The sequence below is a fragment of the Metopolophium dirhodum genome, chromosome 2 (genome assembly GCF_019925205.1).
Source record: "Metopolophium dirhodum isolate CAU chromosome 2, ASM1992520v1, whole genome shotgun sequence".
In the NCBI taxonomy this organism is placed as follows: Eukaryota; Metazoa; Arthropoda; class Insecta; order Hemiptera; family Aphididae; genus Metopolophium; species Metopolophium dirhodum.
In genome coordinates this window covers 19335963-19356187 of record NC_083561.1, presented here as the reverse complement: position 1 = coordinate 19356187, position 20225 = coordinate 19335963, and the positions used below count along the sequence as shown (strand labels likewise).

The window sequence follows — 20225 nt, the reverse complement described above, 5'->3', positions numbered from 1 at the left end:
AGATTTACGATTGAAATTTTTGTCTATAAATGGTTGCTATATTTGTTACAGTTTACAGTATTATTCAAATTAATTGTTTTAATTGATTTCTTAAAGTAGGATATAGAGTTGGAATTTTTAACGGGCAACGCGAAGTGCACGGAGTCAATACGTACATAATAGTATAAAATATAAATACACACTTAAATATCGACTCGTCGACGAAATTAATTTATGACACAACGTCGACGACGTCCGAAAACGAAAAACAACAGTGTCGCGTAATATTATATACATCACACACGACGACGCGTATATAAGCGATGGTCTGCGAAAAAAACAGGTGGTGGCGACGACAGTGGCGGGTGGGCAATAGGCGGGGTTGTGTTTATTATAATAATACTTAAGCGATATTAAATATACCTACACACTTGCACACCCGTATTTATGTGTGTGTGTGTGTGTGTGTGTGTGTGTGTGTGCGTATTATATAAAACGGGCAAGTTTTGATGGGTAGTAAACGCCACGGACGACGACGGCGGCGGTGGCGGTGTGCGGCGCGCGAGTTTTGTTGCTGCACCGGAGCGTCTAGACGGCTTAATGAAACCGACTGGTATAATACAGTGTTGTGTTGTGCACACATATAATAATAATACAATAATAATAATAATAATAATATCGCAGCCGCCGCCGCAGCAGCACTATAAAAACGTCCATATAAAACGCGTACATAGTCTGCTGCCGCCGCCGCCGCAATAACAATAATAAAGTATATGCTGTTCATATACATAATATAATATGGTACGGCCCGAGGAGGAGAAGCTGCGCGGAAAAACGTAATTATTATTAGCGTGCCCGTGAATGTACATATACGAGTGCGATTCGGTAATAATTCCGAGCCGATACTAAAATTTCGTATTTTTTTTTTCATTCTTTCGCTTTAGTGCGGTGTGTATTATTATACACCGCGCGCGTTATATTATTATTATACCTGCCCAATGTCTACCTGCTGCTAATATACGCCATTTGTGCCGAATGTGCAGTACCTATATATGACGATGTACATAAACATAATGTGTGTACATGTATATGCGTTTACCTACTACGGGGCGCGGCATGCCTATATATATATATATACAAAAATATGAACATTTATAATATATCTCCTGCGCGCGCCCGTCGGCAAGCTTGTGATATTAATATTATGATACGACCGAATTCTCACGATATTGTAATAATAATAATAATAATAATAATATTATGATGTGTGCGTGTTGTACCTGTGTACGCGTATTATGCATATTACTGCAGTCGTGTAATAAGTATACGACCACGTCGTAATTATTATATTATTATCGTACACTCTGCGGAGTGCGGACCGTCATCATCGTTTACGACTCGGAGATTGGCGACGATAGACCATATCATATATAATACTTATGTATGTGTATATTTATCGTCGCGAACAGTAAAAGAAAATAAAACACTACTCCCCAATATTACTATACGGTATAGACATTATATTATGGTCTCCGCCAGCGGCGTCGGGTGTGTTCGAACACTAAAATGTATACAACATAATAATACGTCGTATATCTATATATGTATAGGTACGTAACGTCTTATTTGTCGACGGCCAGACGCTAACGGTTCGTATTTTAAGCCATTTGCTGTCGACGACGACCTGCGTGTACGCCATAGCCATATACACATCGTCTTTGAACATTGTAAAATAATATTAAAAATCTGGCTACGGTGGTCGGCGGACAATGTTTATAATAAACCTGTATTATTGTTATATAGAGCCGAAACCAAATCGAAAACAAACAGTTTGAAAACCCTAAACATGTCGGGAATCAATCGAGGAAAATCGGAGATTACCGCTGACTACCAAAATCCATCAGACTATACACCCTGCTCAAGTACCGCGTGTTACGAAATGATCGGCGGACATTGCAATGTTGCATAACCTAAGACCTGCTGTAGGATGCAGTACCAGCTGCATCAGGTTTTTTTAATGAAACATTTTGACGATAATCGTGTATCTTAATATTCCCATATTATAATAATTATTATCTACAACTCGATACATTTTATTTATATTATTATTATATGATTTCGTTTTGGTACTCACTCTTGCAAAGCCCCTTGTACGCTATCGGTATGGCCTTGCCCACCCGGCAGGCGGCTTCGCGCAGATGACACGCGCTCTGGTACGTTCTGCCGTCCGACCCACACACCAGCCTGGACGGCGACATGCCCGGAGGACAGAAAGTTGCACACTTGACGCAGTGCGGCATCAGGTTCTGGTCCTGTAGACAGTACTTGCCTCCCGGGCAGGTGACTTTATTGCACGAACCTGTACAAAAGTAATTATAGTTTTTTTTTTTTTTTAATTAAACCCATATACCGCAGACATTTTTTACTTGCAAAATAAACAATTATTATAGTATTATATTTTTCGCACTCGCATAATAAAATACACTTAGGTACCTGTATTTTATTTTTGTACCGAGTACTTACTCTGACACAGGCCGTGGTAGTCGACCACCAAAGATTGGTCTCTGGTACGACACGATCTCTTTTTCAGTCGGCAGTGCGACTTGTATGAAACGCCGTCCGTACCGCACACCGGACCCTTGACCGTGAATCCGTCACGTTGCTTGCAGTTAGGTGAACAGATACACTTTGGCGAGCCGGATCGCATAACGCACTTCTTGCCAGTAACACATTCCACGTCCGTGCACGATCCTGCGCAACGTGTACACGTGGAGTGAGTAATAATTTTAAATCACAATAATGAATAAAGACGACCAATAATTGGCTTCAATGGATTGCAGCTATTATTATACGGTATATATAGTTAATATCAGGAAAAATGAATTTCCGACAGTAGGTACACAGTGATTTAAATACTACAGTTGTAATAAGAATAAGGAGGGGGGCTAGTTAGATATACAATTTAAGGTGAGTTGGAGGACGGAGTATCAAGGAACCATGGTTATATTTTTGGTCATAATATAGTGTAATGGAAAAATATATAGTAGTATCAGTGGCGCAACTAGGGCTAAAATGTTAGGGGAGTTGTAGCCCCCATCTGATATTACATAAATACTACTACGGAATGGGGGGGGGGGGGGCGTTGCCCCCATGCCATCATATATATTCACTTAAGAATATAACAAAAAATTATGCAAAAAAAATATATTTATTTACTTAAGTTTCATTTTTCTCAATAATAACATACTGGCTGTATATTACAGTTCAGTACATACACTTTAAAATTATGCACAATATTCGTACCAATGTACTGATATAAATCTTTTCCTTAAAATTAAATACGGGCATACAGCTAGCGATATATTTTACCATATTAATTATGATAGGCAGTATAAAAAAATTATAAACTTTAAATAAAAATTAAATAATTACATTTTTTCCCCCAAAAAAATAAGAAACTACAGTTTAATTTTAAAAGGTTTATATTTTAGGAAACAATTAAATAATTTATTTTTGGGGGGAGGCTGAGCTTTTCCTCCAGCCCCCTCCTACCTAGATGCGCCTATGAGTAACATGCAACATTTTGTTATGAATTTAATTTAATTTAATTTTTTTATTGTTGATTTGCGTTTATATGGCAATAAGCAAAGCGTTACAAAAATCGTTCTCACAAAAATTGGTAACCACCCCAAAAACATATTAAAATATAACGAAGTATCTACTGAGAGGGTAATACACAATAAAAATGAGAGTAATAACGAACAAATAACTTTTCAATTTATTGTAGCTTGTAGGTACTCATAATACCTACTGGCTACTATAATATTATATATGACACTTAAAAAAAATTATTTTAATAAATGAATAATGATCTTTCAATACGAGTATACGACAATACATCACCACTACTGTACATTACTACTTACATTAAAATACACTGGTACACGGGTGAATTGCAATAACAATAATAAACATACTATTTATATATTTATACAAATTGAAATGTATTTATGATTCTAATACTATTCTATACTATGTCAATCTAATGTAAGCAAATATAACTTGTAGTTTATGTTTAAATAATAGTTTTAAAAAACGTTAAAAAAATTAAATGTACCTATTAAAAATGCAGTAAAATGTTATATTTTATTTTTAACATATTCATCATTTAACGTACAGTGCCCAAATCTAAATGGGCACAGTATACAATGCCCGGACAATGTTAACTTATTCCAACTTTGCCCTCGAAAAACGGGTATTGTGCACAATGCCCAATTTCCTACTTTGCATATATACAAACATAAGAATTCGGCTGTTAGCTATAAATTACCTTTGCACTTTGCGCACGGTACTCCGTCGCCCAAGACACGCCAGAAAAACAGCGCCCCAGGGTCCAAGTCAGTCGAACTCCAGGACGTGGAAACGGAACTGCCGCCCAACTTGCAGCACTGTTCTTTCGACAGGCGTTCAGCCAACAAGTCCTTGCACAGGCCATTTTTACCCATCGATCCCCAGCACATGCCACCTGCAACAACAGAATAACGAAACTTTATAATATTGAACCGTCTAAAACCACTAGAAATCAACCATTTTTCAATTTAATTTTATACCATGACATAAACATACCCTCCATAGAATTTTTTAGAATCCACTTTGACTCATAACCAAATATAAGTGTAATTTTAACATTTAGTCTCGCTATCATGCATCTAGTTATAATATTATAATATTTATTTTTACTTTTAATAATTGTATTTAACTTTGTATAACACTAAATTATTAAGTTATAAATTAATAAATTAAATCGTGTGTGTGTGTGTGTGTGTGTGTAGTGTGAAACCTGTAGAAATTAATAATAATATACAGAATATTATATCGGTGGCGCCGAACTATACAAAAAGTGAGTGGCCACGAGGACTACGGCGTCGGTTCCGACGCGTACCGTCGGCGGTTCGAATCTCGACAGGCGGCTCCTATCTCTGGCCAGGCAACTATATAGAAACCTACGGATGCCCAATTTTCAAAACCAAAAACACACGTATTTATCAAACCTACAGTACCCTCCCCCACAGTTGAAAAACCACCCAATGGCCTGAGTTACAGAAGGTTAATCAATAAAAAAAAAATCGGTAATTTAATAACACACACTGGAAAAAAAAAATTGTATTAAATTTTAGGATAGGGGCCGGAGTGGTGCAGTGGTCACGCAGTTGACTACGACTCACACAGTCATCGGTTCGATTCATAGCAAAGTGCAAAAAAATTGTGTGGTTCTACGCAACCACCAAAAATCCCCATGCTGTCGTCCGATTGCGTCATCCGGTTTCCAACTAGGTCCCACTCCACTGGGATAGACCACACATGTCTCCTCTTGGAGAAGGGGAGTAGTATCATGTATATAGTGATATATATACATAGATAAATAGATCACATGGTCTCCCTACTACCCACTTGTGATAAGCATTGACGAAGACCTTGAGGTCGTTTCAATGAACAAATACAAAAAAAAAAAAAATTTTAGGATGAAAATGCTTACGAAATAATATTGGCAAACGGTGTTATAGTTATTTTTATTTTAACATACAGTCATAAAATAAGTACCTACTAACTTTACGTTTTTTTCTTCATAATTACTTTACTTGTACCTACCTATTAGTTATTACATTATACTATATTATTTCAGACCAGACTGTGCACTGATCCCGAGTCTCCGAAACCATGACATCGGTTATGCGGTTACAAACAATGTGTCACCGTTGCTGAAGCGGCCGTACGAAATCCAAATAAACGGCGCTAAATACTCGGCCGGAAGTGACAGCTTGAACTATTTTTTCTTGACTCAAATAGTGAATTTATCGGTTGCAGTTAGTGGTTAAATAATGGCTGGTTAACCATTAAAACTAACTGTCTTTTCCAATCATAGGACACCGCCAACCATTAATATCTTTGTGAATCACATAGGTACCGTCAAGTGCAGAGCGAACGGACAAGCGTGTTATATTTAAGTATATAGTCTTTCGTGGCCTCCAGAAAGCGTGACATTCCAATCGACCTTTGGGGTATCTTCAGGGTACGTTTTTTATATTACTGTCAAAAACTCAAAATTATTTTTGGCACTAAAAGCTCCGCAAACTGGTGCAGGGTGCATCACTGTTGTACATTGTTGTACGGTCAACTTGATTAGGTATTTACAAATTTCCAATCACAATTAAGTTTTTTTCGTTACATTATCATTATAATATAATATTAATATATTAAACATTGTCCAAAAATTAAAGCAATTGGTTTCCAAACTTTTTTTGACGGAAACGGAAATCGTGCCTTTTTGTTTTTAGAGGAAAAAGACCGTGGCGGAAACAGTCAATATTATTTTGTGGTATCGGGTAACACCCTATACATTTTTTTGGCGATATCAATATAACTTAAAGACCATGCAATTTTTTATTGGCAACTGCAGTCGTACAAACACATCCTTTTATTACACACTGTAAGCATTTCTTCTGCACACAACTTTTCCAAAAATTCCAAGTGTGTGCGGTCGGGGTTGATATTATATGACACGGAAGAGGTTTGACCGCATTCACTGCAGACGCTGTGAAAATTCTGACGGCGGCGGTGGCGGAGGCGTGGTGACTACGGTATATTCTTCAGACTGCAAAGGAACCTCTTTCGTGTCATGTCATGTTTTTACCGTCGTGTTGTGTTTTTTCGTCGTGTCATGGTATTTGTTGATAATCATGGATATAGTTAAGTATATTATATTCATATAATGAATTTTTTCAAATATCATTATGACTGACTTCAGACAATTCTGTGTTTTGGTTTTCAGAGTATATTCACAATTCAGATTTTACTATTTCAGTTTACTAGATATTATTTATTTTCATAATTAATTCTATTTCACCATTTGGTACGTACGTAGAGTATCAACAGTATGATTTGACGAATCAAAACATTTGTATAAGTTTAATACGATGGTTGATTTTACTCAGAATAAAATCGTAATTATTAATACTGACATTCGTAAGTAATCAAAAAATGTATTAACTGATTTTCGTAAATCGAAATATAAACGATGATACTCACCATACACTAATCACTAATGTATGGCTATTAATGGGATGAATACTAAACCTTTTTTTAAAAAACTTTATTCCGTAAAATTGGATTATCTATCAAAATTGATAGATGATTTGCCGATATGATTATAACTGATCCTGTGCACTTCGTTGCCCGTTAAATGTACCAACTCTATATGACTTAAACTTTGTTCAATTCAATGGTGTTCAAAATGTATCTTAACTTTTCTGTTGCCTGGATTAAAAATTCTGATTCGCAGCCATATATTATCAGGTAGGCAATCTAGATCGCGGACCCAGTGCTGTTTGTACGTAAGTGTATGATTTAACTCTAAAGTAACAAAGTTATACCAAGTTTATTTTGATATAATACGATGGATTAATATAATCAATAATCAATTAATACATAATCCTAATCGTACTAAAATCCGATGAATAAAAAAAACTAAATTTAACCCTTTTTAAATTAGCCTAACTTCTTCCCAGAGATCTACATACAAACATTCATTTATATATAATATATCTGATCCAGCGCACTTGTGGCCCATAAAAAATGACAAAAAATTTTGATTGTTCAACTCCCTTTTGGCGTAACTCACTGCAGTACGTGCAACTCAGCCACCCTGGTAGGCAATGTGCAAAAATTCAATTTGATGCATGCTTGTACCTGATCTGACTGATTAACCAATAGCAACCATTTATAAACAAATATTTCCATCGTAAATCTCAAAATCCCTGTTTGAGCATTTCTATTAATTGGTCGTAGCGTGATGTTATATAGCCTATAGCCTTCCTCGATGAATGGACTATCCAACAAAATATAATTTTTCGATTCGAACCAGTAGTTCCTGAGATTAGCGCGTTCAAACACACAAACTCTACAGCTTTATATATCAGTATATATAATAACAAACACTGTATATATTTTACTTGGAATAAACATTTACTTAGTTCACTAAATAAAAAAATCATCGATACATTTTTTTATGTTAATATTAAAATAAAAAATATATTTTTCACATCAATCGGCAAAGAGTTGAAATTGACAGGACCCATAAATAATTAATAAACTTTTGACCAAAACTTCACTAACTTGTATTAGTATATATTACTTTAATATTACATAATCTATCTTCCCCGATTAGCTTGTCATTCTGTTTGATAAAGATAAAGCTATATATATATACATATATTTTTTATATACAAACATTATAGCGGTTTTTTGTAAAGCAAAATTCAAAATGTAGATAATGTTCTATGATAAGGTCATAAAGCAATAAATATAGACATGTTTGAGATTGTATGGATAATTAATGATGGTAGGTGGGTGCCGTCTGGTAAATTCCTAAGGGTCCCGCCACACCATGCGTTTTGGCGGGTCCGGGTAAAACGCATCCGGTCGACCGGAACAACAACTTGCATAGTTTCTAATCATAGGTGCTATATTAGAGCGTTTTGTCGGGACCGGTCGATTCCTGCCGCTGACCGACCGCATCATGTTGCGGTCGGGCGGGAAACGAATCGACAGGACAAGTCATCAAAACACATTATTTTAAATCGTGTATGCCACACTGTGCGTTTTGGCCGCTGCGTTTTTTGAATATTTTACCTAGACATATTTTTTAAATATTTATATTTTGAAAAATGGTTTTTGATACCGATAAATTTATATCATGTGTACAAAATAACCCTTCCATATGGAAAATTGGATCCAAAGATTATATGGATAAGCATATAAGACAAAAAAGTTGGAACACGATTGGTGAGTACATGTTTGAAGATTGGAGTGAGCTTGAAGAACATGCAAAAGAAAGTAAAGGTAAGTATTCTAAGTTATATTTTATATTTATTATACTGTTTACAATTATTATATTATTATATCATGTAGATATAAATTAAATTATTGAATACATTTTTAAATTTAAAAATAATTTTATTCTAGAACTTATATTTTTATTTAAAAATCAAATCATGTCGTATTGAAAATCTACTGCTCCTGGGCCCATAAAGTAGTTGGCAAAGTAATCCCTCACTTCAATTCCATGCGAACGAGTCCCTGTTCCACGAGCTTCAATATCTTCTAAGTTGTGCGTTTCAGAATCTTCATAATTTATACCATCTCTTTTACGAACGAAGTTGTGCAGTATGCAACATGCTTTTATAATGTCGTCCGTAAAATCTGGCTCCACCTGGATAGCCGTATGTAAAACACGCCATTTATTCGCGAGGACTCCAAAGGCACATTCGACTGTGCGCCTTGCTCTGGATAATCGGTAGTTGAACACTCTTCGAGAATCAGTAAGGTTACGTCCAGGGTACGGTCTAAGTAAATTTGAATGTAAAGCAAACGCTTCATCTCCAATAAACACATACGGTTGTGGATTGGTACTTGTATTTGGTAAAGTAACTGGTTCTGGTATGTTCAATTTACCTTCATATAATTGTTTACCAAATGCACACTCCTTGAACACATTGGAGTCCCCTTCACGACCATATGAACCCACATCGATTACAACGAAATTCAAATTTGCATCAACTATTGCCATCAAAACGATAGAGAAATACTTCTTATAATTAAAGTAGAACGAACCGGAGTTGTTAGGATTTCTACACCTTATATGTTTTCCGTCTATTGCTCCTAGACAATTTGGAAAATTTGTTTTAGTATAAAATATATTTGATATTTCCACCCAATCTTCTTTAGTCGGTTTAGGCATCTCTTTTGAATTTAAAGTTGACCATATCACTTTACAAGTGTCTTTTACGATCACTCCAATCGTACTTCTTCCCACACAAAAATCAAATTTTAATGCAGCGAAGCACGTACCAGTTGATAAATATCTAATAAACAAAAAATACATAATTAATAAATACATTTTGATGAATAATTTTTTTTTAGTTTTTACATCCTGAGCGTAACAATGAACGTATTGATTTTACAATGTGTTTGTTTTTTTAATTTTATTTTTTGTGTCTTTGTACACGATAAGATGTCGAAATAATGATTCGATATTTTCAACTTTAGTATCTTTTCCGATGGGATAGTGAATCTTGTTGGTACATACAGTCGAAATTAAAAATTCCCAGTAGTTTTCAAAAGCATGAGGAGAAAAAAAATTAGAAAAAACGGTTTTCAAAAAAATTAATTTTGGTTTTTGGTTTTACTCTGTTGATACATGGCATTTTTATTGAGTGTTTTTATTAGCATATTCTATACAACATAACATTTTTAAAAATATTTTGACTTATTTTGAGCTATTGACGGTCATTTTTAGTTTTTTATTCTATAATTAATATCAATAAAATTTTTTTTGTTGGGTCAACAAGCGTGCAAATGTAATACAACACTCCTGATATATTTTTACAATAGCAATTGAAAAATATTAAAATACATAGGCACAATTTTTTTTATAAGCATTTAGACTTAGAATTTTGACAAAATTAATCAAATTTAAAATTTAATAATTATTTTGTAGTTAAAAATTTATAAAATGTTCAACATTTTTTCGAAGGATTGTAAATTTTAAACAAGGTTTCACGGAAATATCCAGTTTTATACTGATTTGATTAATTATTTATATTTTATAATATTATAAATTAATATTATTATAGTGACCGATCTGAAAGCTAAATGGAGACATATTAGAGACCACTATTCAAAATTTATGAATCAGGGTAAAAGTGGTGATAGTGCTAAAAGAAAAAATTATGTATACGCAGAATCACTGACGTTCTTGCAGCACATAATTAAAAAAAGAAGGTAATTATATTAATAAAGATATTTATTACAAACATATTCATAATGCAATCTAAACTCGACAATTTTAGATTTTTAAAAATACGCTGAAATCCAAAAATAATTTTTTGAATTTGAGTCCAAAAAATCACAGTTTTTGTTAAAAATTACTAAAAAATGTATTCCCCAAGACCAGACCACTGCACTGTGATACATTTTGTACATACTATTTTTTTTATAAATATTTCCGGTTACGCCTCTGCAGAGTAGTTAGTTTTATCTGATATGAAATTAATATCAGAAATTATAAAATCTAGTTCATAACAAAAAATATTCATGAAAATGTACATCACTAGTAATGGCAACTAGATGAATTATTATTTATTTGCTCATAGGACGACAGGTAATTTCAATGAAAGTGTACAAGAAGAAGGAGAAAATACCGGTGGAGAAGATTCATCCTACGAGCTGGTTTTAGATAATGAAATTATGCCACCTCAATTCGACACATATTCAACTCCAAAAAGTAAAAAACAAAATAATTCCAAGGTACAAAAGATGACACCATTTCAAAAAGAGTTACTAAGCAATTTAGCTACTTCTGAAGATGATGTAACCTCTGATCCTGATAAGGCATTTTTATATTCCTTATTACCCGATTATAAAAGACTAAACTATAATCAAAAAACAGATTTTCGTCTTATGACTCTACAATATTTTAGGAACGTATCATTAGGATCTAATCAACTACAATCAACTCCGCCATATTTTAACATTAATCAAAACACTAGTCAGAATGTCCCTATCCCAACTCAATATTCAAATGTATGTCCTTCGTTCAATCCCGGCCTGGGGAACAATCAAAATCATAATCTTATACCACAACCCTTGCCAATATATTCATCTGATTTCAATCCAAATGCTCAACATCCCACACCATATCCTAAAAGCTCATATACTTATATATCTGATCAGTCCCAACAACCTACTACTAGTGGAGATTTGTTTGAAAAATTTTAATAGTATGATACATAATTAAAGTTTAAATTATACTTATTGCAATAAGGTGCGTCATTTAAATTTTAAATTCAAACATGACCTTTTTTAATTTTTTTTATAAATATTAAAGTAACAAGGTTTGTTATACTTACAGTAAAATATTATATGGTGTTTATAATGTATTAATGACATTAAAAAGTATGTAATTTTTAATTTTGTAAGAACATGAAATTGTTTCATTTTTTTTATATTTTTTAATTAAATAACGAAGATTGTTATGTTTTAATGTTATTTATACCATACTGTTAAATATTATTTGATCTTTGAATAAAAATAAAGTATTACATTTTTTTTCTTATACCTAATATACTGTTTGTCTTTGTATTTTCATAACCTAATACGGAAATTATGTTAAAAAATAAAAATAATTATTTTTAATTTTTGATAACTACTTATAGGTGATTAGTGATAACTTATTAATTATTAATAGTCATATATAATATATATCACGTTGAAGATCTTAACTTTTATACGTAATATAAAAAAATAAACTTACCTTAAAGTAATTGATAGACGTTCCTCAGCAGATATCGGATTACGAAATTCTGTGGTATTTTTCGTTATATGTGGCCGTAGAGTTTTTAGCAACTCATCAAAACTTGAAATCGACATACGGTAATACTCGAAGAATTTATCAGGATATTGTCTAATATTTTCAAAAAATGTCGTAAACTGGCCTATTTTCTCACGATCCGCATTTAGTGGGTGTACCCAATACCTTCGTTTTGCTTTTGGTGGATCTAATAAGCCTAATGCTTCAGCTACAGCAACAACTTTAGTATTTTGACGATTCATTTAATCTATATTTAAATGTATTTAATATGAACTAATTAATAATAAAATATTATATAACTACGATTTAATACATTTATAAAATACAAGTATACTTACTTATGTAATGTTCAAAAAATAAATAAAAAAATGTAATTATTTTGACACACTTTAATTAGGTACCTATTAAAAAATTATACTCGTACCTATAACGTTATAACTGATAAAGTAATATAATAAAATAATTCTGCATAAATTACGTAAGTAATCTAGGTCTAACTCAGAGAGCGTAGGGATGTTGAATGTAATGAAATTATTGGTCGTAGGTTTTTGACGAATTTGGGGACTAGTGGTGGCGTTTGGAACTTGGAATGCAGTGGCGGGAACGTTTTTAAGAACAAAAACGCATAGATGTGACATAGGCAAAATCATCCGGTCTAAACGCATCCGGTTTACCCGGACCTGCTAAAACGCATGATGTGGCGGGACCCTTAGTCTGTCGCCCGTAGAAAAACATTAATTTGCTCCACCTACTATTATATTATTGAGGTAGGTACTTGTACTATAATAGTACAATACGACGCAGCGGGCTTATGGTATCCTCATATGTCGTATATACTACCATTGTACCAATATAATATAAATATCTAGTAGGTATATTGTTCAATTGTTGAGCAACCATTCATTTTAGAAATGCGCAATATTATTCTAAAACTATAGAATATGGTTCAAAATATATTATATAATATTGTTGTTTCGTATTATAATATTGCGTTTTGGTTTTTCGACGTGTACGATAAAATCCGCGAGACCTCGGTGTACAAATTTGAGGTCCACAAGGTGGTGCACTGACCCTGTACACGCATCATAGTATTATACTGTTAAATGTAGCTTAATACTATTAAGTATGAGGTTTACAGCAGATTATTATAATATAGGTATAATAAAAAAAACCGCCTGTGCGTACAGACCGCTTTAAACAAACGATTAGGGAACAATATTATAATACTATGCGTTACGGTCTTATCGATCGCGGTATTGTCTACGAGTGTATTTAAAATATATTATCACAATGAATTTTACGGCAATAATATTATATTAACGGGCTGTATATATATATGCGTATCCGATACAAACAATTTAATATAATATATTATATTATAACATACGATGTTAATGATAACAATATTATGTCTGTATGCGTTATTGAACTTGGTACATTATTATATTATTGTTAGCCGTGTAAAGTAAAAAAAAAAAACTATTGTTAATTTATTTTAAATCGTTTGCATTATGTCTGTAGTTATGCCACGTCATTATTGTAATATCATTATAAATATTTCTGTTTTGTTTGAAAACAAACATTATACTATACAATATTTGTTGTAAGTATAGCGTATAGATACAGCTTAGGTACATGGTAGTCATATGCGGATATAACATGGATCGCGTTTTATTAATTAATTAATATTTTTCATAATAGGTAGGTATACAATTTACGATATGTGGGATCGCGTCATCGCGGTTAAATAATAATAATAATAATATGTTATTCTGACGTGAATACACATTTTACATTTTCAATTTTTTGTTTAACTCGGAGTTTGTTGTATACAAGTTTTATTGTTTTATTGGCTTAAGCACTGCAAAGTTAGGACATCAGTTTATAATTACAAAACAATTACATGCCTGTTCGCACTCTGTAACATGCTCTATACTCTGAGGAAATTCATGTAAATTTACACATTCCCGTCGGTAGATATTTTCCGCCCCAAAACGAAAACGTTATCGCCGCTATTCAGACACGATGACCCAGTCAATGTAAAAAATGAATGTTATTAATTATATTAAAATATAAAATTCGTTTTAATGTTGAATGCACACAACAAATATGAAGATGGATATTATGTTAATTAAGGTTGATTATGGCACATAGAATGCAGACCGACATAGTTTTTTAAGAGTAGTAAAAGTATATTATAGGTAATTATTAATATTTAATAGTATACTGGAAAGAAAAATTAACAAAAGTCAAAATGTAAACAGCGTTCGAGTTATGGGTTTACCACGAACTTTCTTGAAATAATAGTTTTCTTATTTTATAGCTTGCGGATGAAACCTAATCTAGCAGCTTATTGTGGCTTTAGGCCGTGTTCTGTGGTCATACATATTTTGTTATTATTGACAACTCGTAAATAAAACGTATAAACTGCGTTTCTCTGTGTCTCATGATTATAATATAATATGAATGTGTATGTACTTAACTATTGTAACTCTAATCAGCCGTAACGCCGTGAAATAATAGTTTTAAATAAAATTATTTCAATATTATAGAATCTAAAAGGTTTTTTGTTACTCAATAGTCTTTGTTTAAACCGTTTTTATTTTGAAAATCTGATTTAAACGTAGATATACGTTATAATAATATATTGTGCGCTTTTATTATGCGTTATATTTTACTGTTATCTAAAAGTTTTCAAATGCTACTGCCTAGGAGTATTCAAAATAGGTATAGGCCTTAGCTTACAGCTGATATATTATCACATGATATGTTTAATGTTCGATCTGTACATCAAAGTTTAGAGATGCAGCACAATATGTTATTGTTAACCTTAATTTACCTACTATAGTTACTACCATATGGCATATTATAATGGTTAGGTGCGCTGCAGCACGAACACGTGCCATAGACAAACACATTCCCTTCGCTGTGATTATTGGAATTTAAAATGTAAATAAGATACATACATATATTTGACCTATAAAAATCTATTAATCTAAGTTTAAAAAAAAATGTACTGTTGTAAGAGACGGTGGTCGATGTTTCATTCAGATAAAATTGTTGAATTTAATTTTTCATTAAATTTAACATATTATTACACGTAGATTCCATTATAGATTCCATTTATTATTATAATACATCATGCGAGTGTATATGCCAAGTACCTATGTATATTTTGTTTACGCTATATTGTTCGTACATTCATCATTATTCATTTTTGCGTAACGATTACAATGTACGTGTACCGTCAACGTCCTACAATATTATCCTTATACAATCCACCAGTTAATGTAATCATAATATGTAGACGTTAAAAAATTACAAAAAATAAAACATATTATAGGTACGTGTAGTACATGAAACGTGATACCGATGCTCACTAATCAACTGCAATATAACAATGATAATATAATATACATATTATCAAACCACGTTAGTATAATGCAAACACACACACACACACACACACACACACACACATATTATTATATATTATATTATATAATACATTATAGGTATCTAAAATCTAAATGTACCACAAAGGTTTGAGATTTTAAGTACTTTGGAGTCCTTTTTGTCTCAGTTATATTTTATAGCCGCGATTCTCAAATGTATATAGGGTCACTAGTACACACACTTTTTAATGCTATCACAACAAAAGAGTAGCCAAAAATCTTGGTGACATTATGGGGCATCAAAAAGAGTGAGATCCACAGTTGTATAGAACGCGCAGTACCTACGCGTCAAAATAATTGTTAGGCATATTATACTTATAAGTTATATGTATATAATACTACCAGAACGAAAAAAATAAAATAAAATATTTAAACCGAAGACAATTGGAATATTAATTATGATGACTTAGGTGATAGGTACCTTCCCTAACGATAATATTGTTAATTTCATCAGGACCAGTAACGAATGATTACGAGACGAGGCGACGAGACATGGCGGCGAGACAGAGGTGATTATGATAATATGATGCTCTCCCGCGATAGTTTGCTCTTTTGTATAGATACACTGATGTATAGAAATAAATATTATATTTAATATTCTATTAAAATGCGAATATGATCAAAACGACCCTACATAATGATATGCACCGGCGAATTGCGAATAACCGGTTCCTGGATAACACACAAGCGGTCCGGGCGGTGTTATATTATTTTATTCTTTCGGGTATATTGTAGTTAAATAATAATAATAATAATAATATGCGTGTAAGTAGCGACAGACCAGACGGAATACATAAAGTCAAATCGGATACCCTGACACGTTCCGATTGTACGCGCCGATGAACACGCCGTATGTACTATGTATGTATATAGACACGTTCGTTTGTACAATGTACGAGACCCCCAAAAACTGTTTGACAGCTCGTCGCCGTATTCAATATTATTATAATTTTTTTCCTATCCAAAACTTGTATTACAAGTTACAATAATAATGACAATGGGGGGGACGAGGTGGCCGAGCGGTCTAACGCGACGGATTCGGCACAGTCGGTCCGAGTTCGATCCTCGACCACCGGGCGGCATTTTTCTCCGTGCAAGTCACGGTGTCCGGAGAACAAGTGCCGCCATCCCCCCACCCGGGGCATGGCAGAAACCTACGGGTGCCCCATTAGAAATTCTGCCAAAACACAACACACACGTGTGTACCAACCTACCCAATTTAAAAACCTACAGTGCCCTCCCCCACACACAATGGCCTATGTTGCCGCAGGTTACCCAATAAAAAAAAAAAAAAAAATAATGACAATGAATTAATGCGAGATAAAGGATAAAATATTTAAAATGGTTTCTTCAAAAACAATAAATTGCTTGTAACAGAAACTAGTTCACTCGAAAACGGCGACCACACGAATTTTCATTACACGCATCACATGCATTAAATATTTTTCATACATACCCAGCTATAGTTTGATGTTATACCTAGGTACATGCGATAAACAGTCTAATAGAGTGCTCTCCGCGTGTTTTCCAAATCGATTGACTACTGTTTTTTTTTTACAATAGGTGTATAATATGGTTTTGGTTAGGATTATCATCACTGACTATAATTTATAATTAATATAATAATAATTACTAGAACTCGTTGTATTTTTCTATGTACCTATATAAACTCCGAACAAATAAATATGATCAATATCGTGTTTAATCTGGGTTAACCGCAATTTACGTAAACGTTTTGAAATTTTCAAATTGTCGACATCATGAGTGTTCAAATAGCTTTGCTGATGGGACCTCGGGGGAGGGATCCAGGTAGATAGTTTGTTCCGGTATAATTTATATGGTATACGAGGACGAACACATTATACTATTATAGTGATACCCCGCAGTATAATAAATTTCATATTATACGTATCTTGGTATCTTCGGTATATATCTACATATATAGGTACGCACATACAATAAACATTTTTAATAATACGTATTATTAAGCGTGCGCGGTTGTCAGACTATAAAAAGAAATGTGTTAACTCATTACACTCGTATTGTATAATGTTATATATTATTATATTATGTTATATGCGTCTGTGTTGACGTCTGGACGATAGGTGTGCAAACTGCAATCGTATTATTGGTATATAATATGACGTGTATTGTATATGATGCACCGCAGGATGATCGGAAATGTATTATTATATCAAGTTTGAAAACTTATTTCCTTACAACAACCGTTATTTTATACGTAGTTACATATAACATTATTGTATATAGCATTATGATATTACAAACAAATGTATCAGGTGTATAATAATATACGTCATTATGGTTTTGTGCGAAGAAATGAATTATAGCGATTACTAATTGCGTTATCATAACGCGTATAATAATACAATAATAATATGCAAATGCTGGACATTTTCACTCTTATAAATGATAATATGATAAACAAATTAGCAAATGCACAAACTACGCCAATATTATAATATTATGATAGTTGACGAAATGGCATTGTTGCAATATACAGTTGTAGAATAAATCGTATTATATATACGAGCTCTCAGAACATATTATATTTCTAACTTGGCATTGTTAATTGAAATAAAAACAAATCCACTAACAATTCTTTCGAGTGTATGACGTAGGACCATAATATGTCCATATGCATTGTATTTTTGAAGAAAAAACAAAATAAAACTAATGACTCAAATTCTTTCAAGTTTCGTGTGAAATTCAATATAGTCAGAAAATTTGACTAATTTGAATTTAAGTTAAAAACCTAAATACAATATGATATTATTACAGAATTTCGTTAAATGGTTCTAGAGTTCAGAATTAAATTAAAACATATACGTTATATAATAATATCGAAATAAGTTTTATATTATTATTATTTAAAAAAAAACTAAAAAACGCCGTGCCTGCTTAGTTGATATAATAGCAATAATAATAAACAACAATTATTTAAATGTCCTATTTCTTCGAGTGACATTGTCTTTGTAGTAAATAATTATTGTTTTAAAATCGTTTAAATATTGGTTTTTATTGAACCGTGACACATCCACGAAAAGCATTACTAAAAAATCTGGTCTAAATATACAATATACCTATGCACGAATCGGAGTTGTAGGCGTGCAATAGACGACATACACGCGAACCGATTGTTAGGCGGAAATAATAATAATGATAATAATTAATAATATATGCTTATTACCTACGTGGCTACGTATATAAATATAAGAGCTTCGAACACACCTGCAGTTCCGCATTTATTTACATGATAATATATAGGTATACATATACTTACATAAATACATATTAGTGTGGTGCAAGTTCCTAACGGGATGTATATAATATTATAATCGCGCTGTAACCCGCGGTTGTAAACACGATGACGACGACGCAGCCCCGTTACCAAGATAACGATCAAGTTCGACACAGTGGTAGGTACCTACCTATCTATAATATTATAATATAATAACGTTTTCGCTATCAGATAAAAATCTGAGCTCGATCCAAACGGCATATTATAATATCGTATTATACAGCGCGCAACGTAAAGTTATTGTAATGTTGTAAGGAGCCACAGAGGTATAAGATAGATAGTATATATTATACTTAGTGTGACCAGACTTCCCGCATTTGGGGGAGGAGGATTATCCCGCTTTTGAAATCGGTGATCCCCTTTTCAAATATTTTGTCACGGATTCACTAAAATTTAATATTTTAATGTTTTATTTAATTGTTATGTAAATATATTTTTTACTACGTAAGGTTTTTGATAAAGTGTAAACCATTGAGATCTAGCGACCCCTATGATCGTCATTCAATCATAAATTATAATAATATTATTATATTATAACTACCTATGTACGATATACCCACCTACTAAAAGTAGTATTTAAATTTCATATGTTATTTTACTTTTTTTAAATATTATTTTCCATAAAAATAAAATTAACAGGCGTAGTAACTAAGTAGTAACCGTTTTATATAGCTTTGTAAATCTAACAGATATCGGTAATTATCAAAAGCTTTTAAAAGTATCCCCTTTTTTGATGGGAACATGATTGCCAAATCATATTTTATATAATATATTATATTCGACATCTTTGCAGAGATATAACCATAATATATGGGTACCTATGAGCTTTGTTCTAGGTATACTTGATGATTCACCAAGCATATGTAGGTACAGTGTAATTAGTGTAAACCTCCAATTTTTCATTCATTTTTCATTCATATGCATTTATACGAATTCTGATTTTGGGATTCTTAACTAAAAGTACGTTTGAAGACTTTTCCTACTTGGATTTTTAGACCATTTAAAAAATATTCTGTGACGTTATAAACTTAATTTTTTTTTCAAA

The 20225-nt window shown here is 32.6% G+C and overlaps 3 protein-coding genes across 8 annotated transcripts in view; 1 reads left to right on the top strand and 2 right to left on the bottom strand.

The window, feature by feature from the left end:
• Nucleotides 1-20225, bottom strand: part of LOC132939363 (follistatin-A) — a 92148-nt gene that overhangs the window by 11658 nt on the left and 60265 nt on the right. For all 5 annotated transcript variants that reach the window (XM_061006477.1, XM_061006475.1, XM_061006476.1 and 2 more), the window contains exons 3-5: nt 4310-4504; nt 2503-2730; nt 2114-2338 (exon numbers count right to left, since the gene is read on the bottom strand). In XM_061006477.1, the coding sequence (XP_060862460.1) occupies nt 2114-2338; nt 2503-2730; nt 4310-4504 (648 nt within the window). The remainder of the gene's footprint in view (nt 1-2113; nt 2339-2502; nt 2731-4309; nt 4505-20225) is intronic.
• Nucleotides 8443-12322, top strand: LOC132938744 (uncharacterized). The gene is made up of 3 exons (XM_061005762.1): nt 8443-8877; nt 10671-10818; nt 11190-12322. Exons 1-3 carry the CDS (start codon nt 8703-8705, stop codon nt 11812-11814), a joined length of 948 nt encoding a protein of 315 aa, XP_060861745.1. The 5' UTR covers nt 8443-8702; the 3' UTR covers nt 11815-12322.
• On the bottom strand, nt 8760-13101 carry LOC132938743 (uncharacterized). 2 transcript variants are annotated; one of them, XM_061005760.1, is made up of 3 exons: nt 12745-13101; nt 12350-12653; nt 8761-9899 (listed from the first exon to the last, which is right to left on the bottom strand). In XM_061005760.1, the coding sequence occupies exons 2-3, from the start codon at nt 12646-12648 to the stop codon at nt 9023-9025; spliced, it is 1176 nt and encodes a 391-aa protein (XP_060861743.1). In that variant the 5' UTR covers nt 12649-12653; nt 12745-13101; the 3' UTR covers nt 8761-9022. The 2 variants fall into 2 exon arrangements, with proteins under 2 accessions (XP_060861744.1, XP_060861743.1); XM_061005761.1 differs by lacking the exon at nt 12745-13101 and having other exon boundaries at nt 8760-9899; nt 12350-12736.